Raw genomic sequence first — 18,841 nt, forward strand, 5'->3', positions numbered from 1 at the left:
GTCAGATGTTACCATGGAATACTGAAGTATAATTACAAGCGTTTCATAAGTGCCAAAGGCTTTTATTTACAATTACTTGAAGTTGATGCAAAGAGTCAATATTTGCAGTGTTGACCCTTCTTTTTCAAGACCTCTGCAATCTGCCCTGGCATGCTGTCAATTAACTTCTGGGCCACATCCTGACTGATGGCAGCCCATTCTTGCATAATCAATGCTTGGAGTTTGTAAGAATATGTGTGTTTTTGTTTGTCCACCCGCCTCTTGAGGATTGACCACAAGTTCTCAATGGGATTAAGGTCTGGGGAGTTTCCTGGCCATGGACCAAAAATATCGATGTTTTGTTCCCCGAGCCACTTAGTTATCACTTTTGCCTTATGGCAAGGTGCTCCATCATACTGGAAAAGGCATTGTTCGTCACCAAACTGTTCCTGGATGGTTGGGAGAAGTTGTTCTCGGAGGATGTGTTGGTACCATTCTTTATTCATGGCTGTGTTCTTAGGCAAAATTGTGAGTGAGCTCACGCATTTGGCTGAGAAGCAACACCACACATGAATGGTCTCAGGATGCTTTACTGTTGGCATGACACAGGACTGATGGTAGCGCTCACCTTGTCTTCTCCGGACAAGCTTTTTTCCGGATGCCCCAAACAATCGGAAAGGGGATTCATCAGAGAAAATGATCCTCAGCAGTCCAATCCCTGGACCTTTTGCAGAATATCAGTCTGTCCCTGATGTTTTTCCTGGAAAGAAGTGGCTTCTTTGCTGCCCTTCTTGACACCAGTCCATCCTCCAAAAGTCTTCGCCTCACTGTGCGTGCAGATGTACTCACATCTGCCTGCTGCCATTCCTGAGCAAGCTCTGTACTGGTGGTGCCCCGATCCCGCAGCTGAATCAAATTTAGGATACGGTCCTGGTGCTTGCTGGACTTTCTTGGGCGCCCTGAAGCCTTCTTCACAACAATTGAACCGCTCTCCTTGAAGTTCTTGATGATCCGATAAATGGTTGATTTAAGTACAATCTTACTGGCAGAAATAGCCTTGCCTGTGAAGCCCTTTTTGTGCAAAGCAATGATGATGGCACGTGTTTCCTTGCAGGTAACCATGATTGACAGAGGAAGAACAATGATTCTAAGCACCCCCCTCCTTTTGAAGCTTCCAGTCTGTTATTTGAACTCAACCAGCATGACAGAGTGATCTCCAGCCTTGTCCTCGTCAACACTCACACCTGTGTTAATGAGAGAATCACTGACATGATGTCAGCTGGTCCTTTTGTGGTAGGGCTGAGATGCAGTGGAAATGTTTTTGGGGGATTCAGTTCATTTGCATGGCAAAGAGGGACTTTGCAATTAATTGCAATTCATCTGATTACTCTTCATAACATTCTGGAGTATATGGAAATTGCCGTCATACAAGCTGAGGCAGCAGAATTTGTGAAAATTAATATTTGTGTCATTCTCAAAACTTTTGGCCACGACTGTAAGTATTATTGTACTGTACTGGGAGTGTCTGCAGCGCTCACCAGCAAGCCGGGTGTATTTATCTTGGTGTTAGCAGAGCGGTGGCTACAAAGGTGGAATGTCAGTAAAACTAAATGTGACTTAAAAGCACCGGTTACATTTTCGTCCAGCCAATAAAATAAACACGGACTGCCTCTACGGATTTTATGAATGACGGTATTCATCCCCAAGCACGCCCCCTAATTAATTTGTAGCCCTCTCCTTAACTCCACCCATTTGGAATGTCTGGCCCGCTGCCCGAATGATAATTGGCTGGACATATGGCGACGCATGGGCAGAGTTTCTGCGGAGCTCACGAGTTGGTATAAAGTAGATCAGGATACTCTCTCTGTTGAATTATTTTTTTTAGAGTGCTGTGACGATCTCGAGGAAGGGATAAAAAGAAATGTTCTCTACACTTCAACTACTTATTTTCATCTAACGCAACTGTGCGATTGTAGTCTATTCTTGAAAGAGGTTTTAAAAGTTCAGAACTCTCTTAAAGCGGACTAATAACAAGATCAGAGCTTGTTTTTTTTTGTTGACAACTGTCTAACGTTTCATTGGAATTTTCAATAATTATGGCAAAACGTATCATCTTTGTTTTCTTGACAATGGCAGTCACCAGTCGGGTAAGTTGTATCACCTTGGCAGCTGTCAAATTGGTATGATTTCGATCATGTGCAAATCATGCAACAAAATAGCAACGGATGAGTGGAGCACTTAGGCTGTTTGCAATGACCAGTTGGAGGTGGTTTGACAAACACAAGCAATTGTATTTTAGAGAGACACAAGTGAGAACTTTGTCTACCGTGTTTTTTCTGTTGCCTGAAGATATATATTTTCAAACTGGTATAGCCTACAGACTATTTGGTAACACTTTTACAAGACAGTTCTACTGTGTAACTGCTTGTGTAATTACAGTGTAACAGTTTTGTAATTACTCATTGTTACAATTAGTTACAATGTACTTATCAGTAGTAATCCTTACCCCTAACCCAGTGTACTAATGAGTAATAACAATACTTGTTACACTGTGATTGCAGGAATAATCACAGTTATAAGTGCACTGTAATGTAAAATGTAACCAACTAATTTTGTAGCCTACCAGTTCTACCTTGAATTGTTTCTTTTCTATATATAGGCATGTTTGTGCTTGTCAAATAACTTTGCCTGACTGTCTGAGGGTGGGACTTTTTACATACTGTAGATTTTTTTTCTAGAAGAAGTTGGCAAGGAAGAGTGATGTACTGTGACTCGAATCATGAGTTGGCAGGGGATTGGGTACAACACTTAAACAGCTGCCTAGACAAACAAAACATCCACAAGGGTGAAGGGGTAGAAATAATATGAGCAAATTAAATTGGTACTTCACATTGAAGTTAAAGTATATAAATTCAATGTAAACAGTGTTCAAAACCACTCCAAATGGGACACAATAATCATGTTAAATAATCAGTTGACATCTCACAATGAACATAAAATGATTGAAATAGACTCCTAGAGCATCTTTATCACTAGTAGTGTTTTACCCATGAAGGCAGACCACAGCAAGAAATGACATTACAAAAATGATTTCTTTGCTTTCCTATGCTTCTCTCTGTTTATGCCTATGAACCTAAACCTCTCCTCTACCCCCCTCCCCCCCCCCCCCCCTTCCTCTCTCCTCCTCCAGGTGGGTGCCAGCTGCCCGGCGGTGTGTGAGTGTCCAGCCATGCCCCTCTCGTGCCTCCCCGGGGTGAGTGCGGTGGCCGACGGCTGCGGGTGCTGCAAGGTGTGTGCCTCCCAGCTGAACCAGGACTGCAGCCCCACGATGCCCTGCGACCACCACAAGGGACTGGAGTGCAACTACGGCAATGACGTGACCCTGGCCCAGGGCATCTGCAGGGGTAAGGCTGTGATAGGGGGAGGAAGTGGGGGCGTTCGGAAGTGTGTGTTGTAGAAGTGTTAGGATTCAAAGTGTGTAATGTAGGTTGTAGGTGTTCAGTGTTGGAACTATGGTGAGGTATAAATGGTGTATGTGTATATCTTGTCAAGTGTGATGTGTAGTAGTTAGTTGATGCTGAGTTTTTATGTGATAGCATCTTAGGGTGCATGTATGAGAAACATTACCGTAGGACTCAACCATGTGTTGAACGTCACCACAGCCCCAGGACTTAACACGTTGTATCCCAGTGGGGGAGGACATTTGGATGTTAAGTAGATTCCTTATGGAGCTCAATCTCACAGACTAAAATGGAACTAGTTCTATCTACATCAAACCAAGATTCCAATCCTTCATAGTCTAAGATTGGAGGCTCCGCCGTGTCCGTGATATGGAGACAGAGACTCTTCTGGATTCTTACTCACAAGACTTCCTTTCTCTGACCCTCTGACCTCCCTCTAGATCTGAATGTTCTCTCTGGGTTACAGTCTGTGTGCCATGTCAGTGTCGGTTATTGCCCCTCTCGTGCCTCCCCGGGGTGAGTGCGGTGGCCGACGGCTGGTTGTTAAGGGGAGGATTGCGTAAAGGGGGTTTCAGCTAGTGTAACCGGAGTATATGGCAAATTCCTCCCGGTCATACCTGGGATTGTCAGTTGAGGTTCTTGTACTTTGACTTTAAAACACATCCTCATATTTAGACTCTTCAGAGACATGGAAATAGGGTTCCCAAAATACCCCCTCGTTACATGATAGCACATTGCATACTGTACATCGTAAACATATATGTGTATACTGTATGTATGTGTATATATATGTTACTACCTCAAAGTGGTCTTAGTATCCATCTAAATTGCCCCTAAAGGAATTATGAAGTTGAATTGAGTTGTACTGAACTGTACCTAACTGTACTGTACTGTGCTGAGCTGAATTCAATGGAATTCAATGCATTCTCCTCATTTCCCTCTCTTAACAGCGAGAAAGGAGGGTCGTACGTGTGAGTACAACGGGAGGATCTACCAGAACGGTGAGAATTTCCGTGCCGGCTGTAAACACCAGTGTACCTGCATCGACGGCGTCGTAGGCTGTTCCCTGCTCTGTGCCAACCGTCTGCCCCCCGCCACCCCCTCCTGCCCCTACCCCCGGCTGGTCAGGGTGCCAGGGCAGTGCTGCTTCACCGTGGACTGCCACAAGGGTACCTGGCGCCTTCCCCCCACCAAGCAACATCGCCAACCAACACAACCCAAACCTCAGCCAGACCAGTACCAGCCGGATAACACACTGGGCAATGAGCTGGTGGAGAGAGGCAAGGGCTGGGAGAATGAACAAGGCTACAAGCACCTGCCTGGTGAGGAACTGTTGCACTCTTGACATTGACCAAATGCATTGTTATTGATCATGATAGATACTTGGCTGTAGCTTATCATGTACACTGAGCGATATCGCTAGCACTATTAGCATTTTTGGTATAAAAGTTGATGACTATTGGTCGATAGTTACTCATGTTTGTCTGTACATCAGCCAGTCCTATATCCTGATTTCTTCCCTCTGTGGTATATTCTCCCTATAACCCCCTTCCTTCCTCCCCTTTGTCTCCCGCGCTCCTCTTCCTCCCACCCTTCCCAGTATGGAAGCATTCGTTGGAGAAGTGTGTTGTCCAGACAACGGACTGGTCCCAGTGCTCACGAAGCTGTGGGATGGGAGTGTCCTCACGCATCACCAACGACAACGCCCAGTGTAAGCTGGATAGAGAGACGCGCCTCTGCACCATCCGGCCCTGCGGTGACGTAGCCATCCCGCCCAAGGTAAATTCTATATTTAGACAACGCAATAGGCAACTGTGTAGTGTGTGTGTGTGTGTGTGTGTGTCTGCCCATCAGTATGAACACAAGCATGCAGTACAAGAGAAGAGAGTGTGACTGCACATATCTTCATCATCATCATCATCCCAGGCAATAAAAATATCTCCCTTATCATCTACTGATCTGGTATCACTTTGATAACAAACCCACAACCCCCTAGACTGTTTCCTCTGCGGAGCACGTCCCGGTGGGAACAGACTAGCGTTGATTTACTCACACTGTCGGTGGTGCCCTTTTAAATATAGTCCCCTCCACCCCACCCATGGCATTCCTGCCAAGCAACTGTCCATAGCTAGGCGCCTGGCCCTGTGCACTCCGCCAGGGAGATGGTGTGTCTATATTAATCCTCTGTTTCTCTGGCTCAGTGCTTACGTCCCAAATGCCACCATATTCCCTATTTAGTGCACTACTTTTGACCAGGGACGATAGGGCTCTGGACAGTGCCCATAAGGCTCTGGTCGAAAGTAGTGTACTATGTAGGGAACCGGGTACAATTTGGGACGAACGACTGTGGGCTGGGAGATTATAGCTGATTTACCACAGACTAATAAGGTCTCTGTCTGTCTGAGTGCAAGATTAATCCGTTTCAATGAGTTTGATTTAAAACGTTGTTTTGTCACTGTGTGTGTTCAGTTAATTTCATAACTTTACCATAATTGAATTAACTTTTTGTTTTGTTTTCAGTACTGACACTTTGTTAGTGATAAGTGATACATTCATGATGATTTGGTTGCATAGGCCTTCCGGACATTTATTCAAAGTTATTTTAAAGATGTCTGCAAAAGTTTGTCATTTTATTGAAACAATACAGGTGCCCTGACAGTACAGCATGAAACTTTTACTTTTCTCTGCTCTCTCTGATTATCTCCCTCTTTCTCTCTCATCCTCTCATCCCCCTCCTCCTTCTCTTCCCTTTACAGAAGGGCAAGAAGTGCTCCCCGACTCCAAAAGCCCCAGAACCCATGCGTCTGTCGTATGGCGAGTGTCAGAGTGTCCGCCTCTACCGGCCCAATTACTGCGGCGCTTGTACGGATGGCCGCTGCTGCTCGCCGCGTCGTACACGCACCGTTCCTGTGACTTTTGTGTGCCCGGATGGCGAGCGTTTCCAGAGAGATGCCATGTTCATCCAGTCGTGCAAGTGTAGCAAGGAATGCGGCCATCTCAACGAAGTGGCCTTGCCACCACAGCACTGGATGTATGGAGACACACATACGTTCATTGACTAGCTTGATCGTGTTGGAACAGAATCCTCAAACTTGACTGAGAACATTGACAAGGGAAGGGTGACATTTTTTAAATAAATACCATGGGCCTTGAGGGTGTTTTTCTCTGCAGGCCTCAAATAACAGAACTGAGCTTCACAATGGGCTCTCAATGAAAACCTGGCACTATAATAGCAAACCCCCAAATAGTAAAGTACTTACTGTATGTTTGACTGGAGTGGTTTTGATTGACAGGTGATCCATCCACTCCTGAAAGTTCCTTCGACATGGGTCTGAACTGAGGCCTACAGTCCCACCTGCCATTTTTGTTTAGTTACGGTATGACATAATGAACAGGACCCAGCCACGAGTTGCTAAGGCCTCCACAGCAGCGACAGAGAGAAACAGACTACAACACAGCATTGTGTTGTAGAATAGAAACACATGAACTTGAAGGAACTGTACAGATATTTGCTGTATGAAGTGATATGATGCTTTGCCCACACTAACCAGGGTCATATTCACTAGGCACCAAATGGAAGAAAGAAGTCTGACACAGGGAGGGACAAGCTGAAGTTGTTCAATAGGATATACTTGTTTTGGTTATCCGTTGCAAAACATTTTGCTAGGGTGTGCATTAAGTCTACAACCCAGCTCTATGAGGGCTGGAGTGATACCGAGGCATCCCACAATGCACTGAGAACCGTGACTTTAGAAGATAAGTGACATCAAGCCTGGATGGGCTGAAACGTCTTGACGAAGAGACTGATAAAATGGAGCATTTAGCTCAACGCAGGGTACTCGCGATATTAACATTATTTATTCGTATTCTTATCCAAAGAACTTGACACTAACTCTTCCGCAATAGAGAGTGACGTTCAGTTTAGTTGGGATGATGAGCCATCTAAAAACAGAGGTTTATGTGAGAGGTGGTAATGAAAGAAATGCGTGTCTCAAATGGCACACTATTCCCTATAGAGTGCACAAAGTAGTTCTCTATGCAGGGAATGGTAATCATAGATAGCCTGTCTCCACTGACTGCAGTACTAAAAGGAGCACTGTCTGTAAATGAGACGTGTTCAGAAATGACTGGACTAATACCAATTCACTTCAAATGACCTCTAATCTCTAATCCATATTCAGTTACGTTTTATTAGCATGAACGACAAAGCCACTGTTGCTAAAGCGAAGTGAGATAATGTGATCAACAAGAGTAAAAAAAAGAATGAATACATAATAATGCTAATAATAATAATAGAGAATAATCGATAATGAATAACATTGGCGAATAATCTTCAATATTATGTACGTTTGGGATTCATTCATGTATTGTATGCTGTTCGTGAAATCCGAAAAACTATTGCTTATACATCTTTAATGATGATTCGTTACTCCAAAACTGTAATATGAAATGTTTTACTATAAAACTGTAAAATACAGTACAACGTCTACTTCAAATGTATGTTTGTCATAACTGAGACTATGTAGCCAAGCTATTAATGGCACTAGTGATTGTTGTTGGTGACATGATACAAAGCTGACCTGCCTGCTATAGAGTTTCAGTTACTTGTGATGTTTTATTTTAACTTGGCTTGTATCGTTTCAAATTCTTTCATTTGGCAGTCATTTTATTAGCCCCTAGCAAGAGGTTGATAAACTTAAAGGGATAGTTTGCAAAACACACCAACTTGGCTGCTGACATTTTTGGGAATGTGTTAAAGGGATATTTCACCCAAATTACAAAATTACATATTGGTTTCCTTACCCTGTTAGCAATCTATGGGCAAGGTAAGACAGTAATCACTGCTTTGGTTTTGTTTACGTGGTCACTGTTGGCACAAATCAAATGCAAGTCAATGGTACCGATATAAGCATTTTTCACGCTTCATGTCCAGATCATCTATAATAACTTCCCTGAGCTACACAATCAATTTGAGATACTTTAGGGTGATTTGGTCAGTAAGCACAAAAAAATGCTAATATCAGTACCTTTGTGCCACACATGGAAAAAAAAAAAAGGATTTGGAGACAGTGACTAGGTAAACAAAAAACCAAGCATGGATTGCTGTCATACCTTGTCCGTAGACTTGTACACCATTTTGTAATTTGGGTGAGCTATCACTAACAGCGGACTAATGAACAAAATACTAAACTATTCCTTTAAGTCTATACCTTTAAGGCTGAGGCAGGGTGAAAAGGATGCTAAAAGCCACTCTGTTATTTTTATCACTGAACAGGAACTCCAGTATTGAAGCCATCAACACAAACAGACAGGGTACGGATGGATGCTGGGGGGTGCACGGACTCGACCAGTCAGTATGGGGCAGAATGTATGGAGAGACCCATTGGGGACCATAGACATTGAGGTTTAGGTGGTTTAGACCTACTATTAAATGTATTGAATAGCATCTGCTTTATAGTGTACTGTACACAGAGATATCACAGGTCAACACTGACATTCTCACAGAATCATATGCAGACATGCAGACATTTACAATAAAAAGCATGTTATGTGGACATCAAAAACTCAAAAACTGAAACGTGCTCATTCAGGACACAAAAAAAATGTCTTGAACGACTTTGCCCTCTGGTGGTGATTTTCTAACAGTAGCCAACGTGTCATCAGTGCCCGGTTTATCAAAAAATTATCTGTCTGGATTTCGCATATAGGGATAGGATTAAACGCATGGAAATATAATGACTAGGACGGGTGTCCTCATTCAAGTCAGTGATTCGACCGTTCTATTCATTATATGTTTATCCATTTAATCCTGGATGCTGTTTATAGGTTTTTCCCGCTTGTGTATCTATGTCAACCTCTTCCAACTCGCAGCATCCAGTGGTCCTCGCGCTCTACTGATTGTGTGAAGTCACGCACGCACTGCTCTCGAGCGCGCTCAGCGCAGCGGCGGTTCCCGCCTCGGGGATGGCGCCCTCTGCTTCGGTGTTCAAGTCGGGTTTTCAACCTCTGGACAACAAACCTCGGATGGAAAGTGTACTTCCCGACCCGGAGCAGCTATTGCTGTTCCTCAGAAAACTCAAAGAGGTGTTCGACGTGTGCGACGAGGATTCGGATGGTTTCATTCGCGTGGAGCATTTCGTAGATCTCGGTTCACAGTTCGGCCAAGGAGACGAGGTAATATACGTTCCAAGCAAGCATCACCTGGTATTTCATGGAGTGCGCCACAGTATCGTTTGTTTATACGTTTGTTTATACGTTTTGAAGGCTTTGTTTCTATGTTTCTTGTTGTGTTTTGTGTCGTGTAAACTGTTATTACACATGTATAGACATTTACTTACAAATTCATTTTTGTTTGGCTATCATAAAGTGGAACAGGCTCTTGCTAAATCATTTAGGTAGATATGTGCTTTATTTTATCGTTCCTACAGCGTTGACTGCAATTAAACGTAGTTCAATGTGTACCAAAAGCTGAACAAAGTGTCTTACACCTGTAAAGGTATATTTACTTGGATGCTAAAAAACAAGATAGACGTGAGATTTTATTTTCAAGTAACGTTAGAACTAGTTTTCAGTGTGGCTGTGGAGGAGAGTTCAGTAACACTTTCCAGTGAGATAATCTGATTCAGCCTTTCACTCTCATTCCGTGTATTCGGGCTCTAATTTTGGCCCAAAAAGTGAAACTCATTTTCGTCCAAATGTGTTATTTTGTGGTAGAGAAATTAGGTCAACTACTGAGAGAGAGAGAGACTGGAAAATAGGCTAATTGTGGTCTTCTGACAGTATTATTGAACTATAGCCAATAGCTCTCAATTGCATCAGCTATTTAATATAACGTGTCAGTCTCAACACAGTAATTAACATAGACAGACAGGTTTGTTTTAGTAAAGGAGTTTTCTCTGTTATAAATTAGGCCTTAACACAAGCCTTCTGCCATTTGTTGTGGCATGGCTGTGCTCTGCTGAACTTGGCTGAGGGATTGTGTGAGCAGACCTGCCTGTGTAGATTCAGAAACAGATATATATAGCCTAGAATAGAAACAGCACAAAGCACACAAGAGACGTTATCTTATCCTAACCCCTCTCTGACCTGCTCTGTCTGAATAATAATTGTGTGCAATGAATTGGCACTCTCTGTATGTGAACAATTAACCATTTTAATTGGTGCTCTGTATCTTTGTAAATATAATTAGGTTGGTAATAGACCACTTTGCCTGTCTCCACACAGGCTTTTTCCAGTAAGAATGAGTCATAGGCTGTGTCCGAAATGACACCCTATTCTCTATATAGTACACTACTTTTGACCAGAGCCCTATGGGTCCTGGTCCCCCTGGTCAAAATAGGGTGCCATAGTATGCATACACAAGCAGATCTGCATCGCTCTACAGGAGTCCACTGTCCTGCAGTGTGTCCTACTGTTCTGAGTGTGAGTTGGGGATGGATGCACTCGACTTCCCACAGGTTGATAAGCATAAACTGACCTCTGACCAGTTTTAACGGGACAACCCATATACTCCCGATGTTGATGTTTTTAACTGTTGTTGATAATAAACAATGATACTGAAGCAAGGCCCATCCAAAAATAGGTTGTTGTTCATCTGAACATAAGTCCCTTGTGTTCCACTGTATGTCACAGGGCAGGAACATTAGTGTTGACTGGCTCCCCCGTGTTCTGTTGCTTATCACTTCTCTGGAACATTAGCTCTGATTGGTTCCTTTGGGATGCTTTGCATGGACTGTGGGCACATGGATTGAATCAAATCAAATGTTATTTGTCACATGCGCCAAATACAACAGGTGTAGTAGACATTACCGTGAAATACTTACTTACAAGCCCTTAACAGTTCAAGAAATAGTTAAGAAAATATTTACTAAATAAAATAAAGTAAAAATAAAAAGTAACAGTAGAATTACATAACAATAACGAGGCTATATACAGGGGGTCCAGTACTGAGTAAATGTGCAGGGTACAGGTTAGTCGAGGTAATTTGTACATGTAGGTACTGGTAAAGTGACTATGCATAGATGATAAACAGCGAGTAGTAGCAGTGTAAAAACAAAGTCTGGGTGTTCATTTGATTAATTGTTCAGCAGTCTTATGGCTTGGGGGAGCCTTTTGCACCTAGATTTGGTGCTCTAGTACCGCTTGATGATGTGGATAGGGGTTAAAAAGGGGTGAAATTAATATTAGGTAGTGTGGGTGTTCAACTATGCATGTAGCATCAACACTCCCCTCAGCAGATGTAGTGAATAGGTCAATATGGACCCTGAATTCTAATGTTTGAACTACCTTAGTTCAAAATTAAATTAGTATTTGAGAAAGAGGCAGCTCGATGAAGCTAAATCTTTTCATCTTAACAATTTCCCCAAAGCTTCCCTCAATAGTTTTATTAGACCACATATGGGCCACTATATTATTTGACACTGATGGTCATCTATGAACGTTTGAAACATCTTGAAGAACAATTTGGCCATGTACTCTTATAATCTCCATCCGGCACAGCCAGAAGAGAACTGGCCACCCCTCAGAGCCTGGTTCCTCTCTAGGTTTCTTCCTAGGTTCCTGCCTTTCTAGGGAGTTTTTCCTAGCCACTGTGCTTCTACATCTGCATTGCTTGCTGTTTGGGGTTTTTGGCTGGGTTTCTGTATAAACACTTTGTGACATCTGCTGATGTAAAAAAGGCTTTATGAATACATTTGATTTGAGTTACGCACACAGAACATGATGCAGATGAGATTAAACCTGTCTGGACCTCTCAGTGTCCCACTGGCCACACATAACCTCAACATCATCCTTTCACTGCTCCCATATTCTGACCTATCCTGTTCACTCCCTCTATCCACGCACTCACAGTCACACTGACCCCCTCCTCTTCCTAATCCAGCAGAACTGAGTTTAATCTACTAAAAACTCAGACTCACTGGTCCAAATTATCCAACGCAATGACCTTAATTTCACTGAGTATTTTCCTGTTGACCCAGTTGACCGTGCCGACAGTAACTAGGGTGTTGGAGCCGTGACCGTCCAGTGTGTGTTTTGACTGACAGCTGGCTAACACGGTGAGGGATGGTGATGCACAGCTGTATAGCAGAGGTTGGACAGATGGGAGAGAGGACCCATCGTATGTGTGTGGTCTGTCGAAGAACTGTCTTCCACCTATTCTCAGACACACTCACACAAATGTATGGACACACGCGCACACACACACACACACACACACACACACACACACACACACACACACACACACACACACACACACACACACACACAACACACAACACACAACACACAACACACACACACACACACACACACAATCTCTCTGGTATTCACACGGTCATTCTCAGTCACTAGCAGGTCTCTATCTCCAGCATTTACAATTTCATGACACCGTTGTACCAGCCCCAGTCTAAAAGTAGGAGTTGAAAGAGCTGCAGGCAGCATCTAAAGTGCATTAAATGCATAATTCAGGAGCACAGTACAGTACCTCTGTGTATCTGCCCCAGCCCACATGAAAGATGTGGATGTGGGTTGATGGTGGGAGCGACATGTATTGGTTGGTTGCAGCGGTGTTGTACAACATGCATATGCCTGTATATACTGTATATATATATATATATATATATATATATATTACACACACACACAGTCTTATGCATTCTATAATGTGTGCTCTATATGAGTGAGATCCTCTATGTCTAAAGAGCCATACTTTTGCTCTAGGTCATAACAACATGAGGTGTGTTGTAGTGACTCAGTAGTGATTCAGAGAGGGACTGTTAGAACAGGTGGTGGTGGGAGGCTCACAGCTACAGGTCACACACACACACACACACACACACACACACACACACACACACACACACACACACACACACACACACACACACACACACACACACACACACACACACACACACACACACACACACACACACACATACACACTCACTGACAGACAGATAGGGCTGTCAGCAACTTAACATGGAGAATCTGAGTCAGACATTAAAAGATTGTTGACAATTTCATCTGTAGGTTTGCATAGATTCTCTTTGTATTGTATGAAGCCTAACCCATGACTCATTATTTTGTTCAACCCTTTTGTTGCCTGTCCCATGGTCTCCAGGTGAAGAAGTTGGCCAAATGCTTGGACCCCAATGCTCAGGGCAGGATCAACTTCAAGGAATTCTGCCATGGAGTGCTGGCTATCAAAGGTAGGACTGAGAGGCATGCACAGGGAGCCAACCATCGGCAACTGCATAATTCAGTTTTACTGGTGTGTGTGTGTGCGTGTGTCTGCTTGCGTGTGTCGTGCATACATGCATGTGGTGTCTTCCCACTGAGGCAGAAGAGCATCATTCAGCAACACTATTCTGCCGTTACCCTCCTACTCAGGTTATAGATGCTGGGACTGAAGAGGCTGGGTAACTCCTACTGCCTAGTTACCATATAGTTACCATGGAGGAGAGTCGAGTCACATGTTCATACATACGCAGCCTACCTACAAAATGGTCAAACAATATTGTACTCTTTTTCATAAGAAAGTAGTCTAGCTCAACCCCCCAGAATATTTTTTTTCTGAGAGAGCCAATCAAAGCTCAGCTTGAATATTGCATTTACAACAGCCTCCTGTCCAGACAGTGTGTCAGCTCTCCCTCACTGACTACGTGAGTCTCGTCAGCCAGGCTAAAGAAATAGTGCATCAGCATCAGAAAGTGAAGGTGGAGAGACATAAAGGATGCTGGAGAGTTAGTGTCAATCAAAAGTGAAGCCCTACAATTTAGAGAATAAAAAGTCTGCTTTGGGCTATGTGAGTCATTCATTGACATTATGATAATCCTGCCCATGATTGAATCTTAACATCTTCACTATGGTCAGTTTGTTTTTCCCTGCTACACACTCAAGGCTGGTTTCTGCCAACTCATCATAACTGCTCTAACTGACCGGCCGGCCTCCTCTTTGGCCTGTCTAGAGAGAGAGAGTCCCTGTAAACCAGGTCAGTTTGTTTTTCCCTGCTACACACTCAAGACTTGTTTCTGCCAACCAGTACACATGAGTGGACACCAGCCAACCAGGACACATGAATGGACACCAACCAACCAGTACACATGAGTGGGCACCAGCCAACCAGGACACATGAGTGGACAAACCAACCAGGACACATGAGTGGACACCAGCCAACCAGTACACATGTGTGGGGAACTAGCCAACCAGGACACACGAGTGGACACCTTCAACCAGGACACATGAGTGGGGAACTAGCCAACCAGGACACATGAGTGGGGAACCAGCCAACCAGGACACATGAGTGGGGAACCAGCCCTGCCAGGACATTGTTGTGTATTGCTGGGGCCAGACAACGGCTAACATCTAACACTCATAGAGCTCCATTGTAATTGATTGACAGCAGGTGTGCATGCTTAGCAGTGACCTGCCTCTACTCTGGTCCCAGCCCAGCCACTGCAGCCAGGGGCTAAATCCACAACCTACAGATGGTGCAGTGATGCTAAGGCAGGGTATGGGCCCAGGGAGTTTGCCTTGTTAATACGGTGCATGCGTGGTGTCATGTCAGGTGCAGATTAACCACAGATGATGGACTGAAGGCTCTGTTTTAGTCAGACTAAGCTGCTACTAGTCTACTCCCACTCTAAGTTAAAGCTGAGCCCTCATGTCTCACTCTTACAAAGCCGAAGACTGCGTTTCTAACCTACTCCCAACCAATTATTAATTCATACCAACGCACTCCTTCATCCCCCCGTGTCACTATTGGCTCGCTGTCTGTGTTAATATGTGTGTGTTGAATTATAGATAGGAGAAAAGTAAATACACGTGCAGAAGTGCACGTTTCCTAAATACTTACAGGGAATGGATTGTGAGCTCAACTAGTCTACCTCATGTAACTGTGGCAGTTGTTTTCTGTCTTGATGTCTCATTACTTTATGTTAATATAATGGCTAACAAGAACAACAAGGTCTCACATCAAGGATTTCATTTGATGGAAAGAAAAGCGACCCAGGTATGGAGAGACAGTGGGAGTTAAAGAATGCCATATTATTCTATACAGTATGTATAGAACACCTTCTCCCCCTCTCTCTTTCAGGCTGTGAGGGGGTCCTGAAGACCACACTGGGAGCTCGCAGTATCACACAGCGTCTCTATGAGATCGACAGCGGTTACTACTACAAGGTACATAATGTGTGTGTGTGCCCTTCGCCAGGCCAGCCTCTATAGTTGTACACCCCTCTTTTCAGTCAAAAGTTATGTGAAACCCTCAAACTATGTTGTTTTCTTGTAACATGGGAGCTTTGACTTTCTAAGCCCTTCATCCCAAATCAAACCCATAATGTGGTTACATTTTTACACAGTCTTTTCTCTCTCTGCGCGGTGGATAAACCTAGATTAATGTCAGCACGTGAATCCGGACATAAACTCTAGCCAGAGTCAAGGCTAACTCTCACACAATGGATTAACAGGGGATGTCTGCTTCACAAATGCCATCCTATTCCTTAGTGCAGTACTTTTGAGCAGAGCTCTATGGGCCTTGGTCAAAAGTAGTGCTCTATAAAGGGAGTAGGGTATAATTTGGGACGCTGTCAAGGTTTATACACTGAGTATACAAAACAATCCAGGTGAAAGCTCTGATCCCTTATTGATGCCACTTGTTAAATCCCCTTCAATCAGAAGGATAGAAGGATTTTTAAGCCTTGAGACATTTGATATGTGGATTGTGTATGTGTGCCATTCAGAGGGCAAGACAAAAAATGTAAGTGCCTTTGAATTGGGTATGGTAGTAGGTGCCAGGCACACTGGTTTAAGTGTGTCAAGAACTGCAACGCTGCTGGGTTTTTCACACTCAACAGTTTCCCCTGTGTATCAAGAATGGATCCACCACCCAAAGGACATCCAACCAACTTGTCAGCTTGAGTGTCTTCTCTTTTTCATCCACAAGGAGGCAGTGGTCAATAGCAAAAGCTAATACAAAAGAACTGGAATTTTCACACAGTGAAAATACAGTCAGTGCTTCTTAGGCATCACATCAAATATAGTTGCACCATACCTTTACAAATGTATGTCTTTGCCAACATTACTTATTTAGATTTTATTGTAGGCCTAGTAGTTTACTTCAAAGTTAAATTTCAGTACAGTTTTTCAGCGTAAGTACCTCATGTGACCAGAGGGTGGCATACTTTATCCATTCCATTGCCAAAGAGTAGTCACAGTAGCTGGCCCAGATTCTCCCCAGCCCAGCCCCATTCTGTAGACATGGCCTTTGTTTCACAGCTTCTCTCTCATTTAAGGTCAGTAAGGGGCGGCAGCGTAGCCTAGTGGTTAGAGCGTTGGACTAGTAACCGGAAGGTTGCAAGTTCAAACCCCCGAGCTGACAAGGTACAAAATCTGTCGTTCTGCCCCTGAACAGGCAGTTAACCCACTGTTCCTAGGCCGTCATTGAAAATAAGAATTTGTTCTTAACTGACTTGCCTAGTTAAATAAAGGTAAAAAAAAAAAAAAAAACTAAGATAATTGGCTTATTATGTCATGAGTGGTGTACAGTCTATAATGTTGTTTCCAAGAGATGCCCCCAAAGGTTTGGGGGCAACTTATAGAGTTCCCTTACCCCACACTGGAGCAGACCTGGGTTCAAATATTATTTAAAATAATTTCCATCTGGCACTCTAGGCAGGCAAGAGCAAATGCTCAATGTATTTGAACCCAGGTCTCCACTGGAGAGGTGTTACAGTATGTGTCATGTAATGTACCACTCTCCGGGTCATTTCTGGGGAAACAAGATATAGTGTGGTAACGCTTTCTACCACAACACTAGGCCAGGGGTCTCTCTTTTTATGTAAGCAATGTTAATGCCCATGGTTTAATGTCAGTAGGTATTAACTAATGAATGTTTTGCTTTTCTGTTTTCTCACATCTTGATATGGCATCAGTGTTACACAGTTACAGAGTAGTACTTTCACTCCATTTCTGAGAGTTACAGGATAAAGGATAGGATAAAGACATACATCTTTTGTATTTTATGTCTGTGTATCCTTTTATGTAAGCCCTCTCTGTGAGTACCCAGATTGAGAGCGTTTTTCTTCCAAGGCTTCCTTTGTAAATGCCATGTCATTATCCACATGGAGAAATATACAGTATATACTGTATATGCTCTTGAAATATATACAAAGCGGGTAATTTAATACATTTCCGTCAATAGCTTTTGTAAAGTGACTCTGACATTACAAAATGCCTCTCTCTCCTTCACTGGAAATGTCATTGAACAAAGGTAGTCTCATTCACAAGGCAATGGAACTGTATGACCTTGGTGGTATATGTAGTAGTTCAACTGAAGTTGACTGAATTCTCCCAAACAGTTGAAGCTATAAATCCATCACACACAAACACACACACGCTCAAACAGAGGCTATAGTGTCTGGTTGATTTACAGATGACCTGATACATGTGAATAGTTTGTTGTTCGTACCATGTTCCAAAGAGAAAATGTCATCACCATGGTCATGGGTGGAATGGTTAAGGGACCCAACTTATAGAGTTCCCTTACTACCCTACACTCAATGTAGGTGTGTATGTGTGTGTAAATGTGTGTATGTGTGAGTTGGCCTGGTCCCAGATAAAGATGGTTCCAGTTCCAGGGGCTGACTTGCGGCCAACTGTCAGATGGTCATGTATAATTTGATCACGTTCACGTCTCCCTCCTCTAGTGTCTACTCAATCTGTTACACTAGATGCTGGGAGATGTTTGGTGTCTCATACCTGGTATAGGCACAGGTAGTTGTGGTGAACAGGGACTCTACCTGTAGCTGAACGTATATACATTCGCAGGACAAGTTTGGAACTATTTGTAAGTACATTGTGAATAGCTTTTCTCTTGACGAGCAAGATAGTGTACATTGTTTTTGTATTGATGTTTTGGGGGTTAGTTTGGGTGGGAGAGTGTAGTTTTCTGGGACAGTGGGGTTGTTATCCAGTGTTCCAGCTGAGCTCTGGACTAAAGAGGTTTGCGGAGGGAAAACTTGGTTGCCATTGTGAGGAGACAGAATCCCAGAATCCCTGTGCTCCAGTGCAGCCTCTAGAGAGAAACTAAGAGAGAGAGAGATAGGAGGATGAGAAGTGTGTCATCCACCTCATTAGTGTAAGAGGAGGTACACAGGATTTATTAGCCTGTTCACTCAAATGGATACTGTGCTGAGAGAGTACACACTGTGCTGAGCGAGTGCACACACACACACACACACACACACACACACACACACACACACACACACACACACACACACACACACACACACACACACACACACACACACACACACACACACACACACACACACACACACACAGAGGGGGAAGGCTGGGGGAATTTGTTTTGGCAGGTAACAGAGACAGATGAA

The 18,841-nt window shown here is 43.5% G+C and overlaps 2 protein-coding genes across 4 annotated transcripts in view; both read left to right on the forward strand.

Moving 5' to 3' along the window:
• The first annotated feature begins 1,758 nt into the window (after window positions 1-1,758).
• LOC109865297 (CCN family member 1-like) lies at window positions 1,759-7,917 on the forward strand. The gene is made up of 5 exons (XM_031799023.1): window positions 1,759-2,126; window positions 3,170-3,383; window positions 4,391-4,762; window positions 5,041-5,219; window positions 6,197-7,917. Exons 1-5 carry the CDS (start codon window positions 2,076-2,078, stop codon window positions 6,500-6,502), a joined length of 1,122 nt encoding a protein of 373 aa, XP_031654883.1. The 5' UTR covers window positions 1,759-2,075; the 3' UTR covers window positions 6,503-7,917.
• Window positions 7,918-8,018: 101 nt separating this feature from the next.
• The window catches only part of LOC109865780 (rab11 family-interacting protein 4A), an 83,680-nt gene continuing 72,857 nt past the window's right edge, over window positions 8,019-18,841 (forward strand). For all 3 annotated transcript variants that reach the window (XM_031799017.1, XM_031799019.1, XM_031799018.1), the window contains exons 1-3: window positions 8,019-9,614; window positions 13,567-13,654; window positions 15,541-15,626. In XM_031799017.1, the coding sequence (XP_031654877.1) occupies window positions 9,405-9,614; window positions 13,567-13,654; window positions 15,541-15,626 (384 nt within the window). In that variant the 5' untranslated portion in view covers window positions 8,019-9,404. The remainder of the gene's footprint in view (window positions 9,615-13,566; window positions 13,655-15,540; window positions 15,627-18,841) is intronic.

Source organism: Oncorhynchus kisutch, linkage group LG20 (assembly GCF_002021735.2).
Source record: "Oncorhynchus kisutch isolate 150728-3 linkage group LG20, Okis_V2, whole genome shotgun sequence".
In the NCBI taxonomy this organism is placed as follows: Eukaryota; Metazoa; Chordata; class Actinopteri; order Salmoniformes; family Salmonidae; genus Oncorhynchus; species Oncorhynchus kisutch.

What these genes read in the sequence shown, in the direction of transcription:
- LOC109865297 (XM_031799023.1), top strand. Translation starts at nt 2,076, where the DNA reads ATGGCAAAACGTATCATCTTTGTTTTCTTGACAATGGCAGTCACCAGT. An exon ending in GGCCCAGGGCATCTGCAGGG is followed by an intron (nt 3,384 to 4,390) that starts GTAAGGCTGTGA and finishes CTCTCTTAACAG; the next exon opens with CGAGAAAGGAGGGTCGTACG. An exon ending in ACGTAGCCATCCCGCCCAAG is followed by an intron (nt 5,220 to 6,196) that starts GTAAATTCTATA and finishes TTCCCTTTACAG; the next exon opens with AAGGGCAAGAAGTGCTCCCC.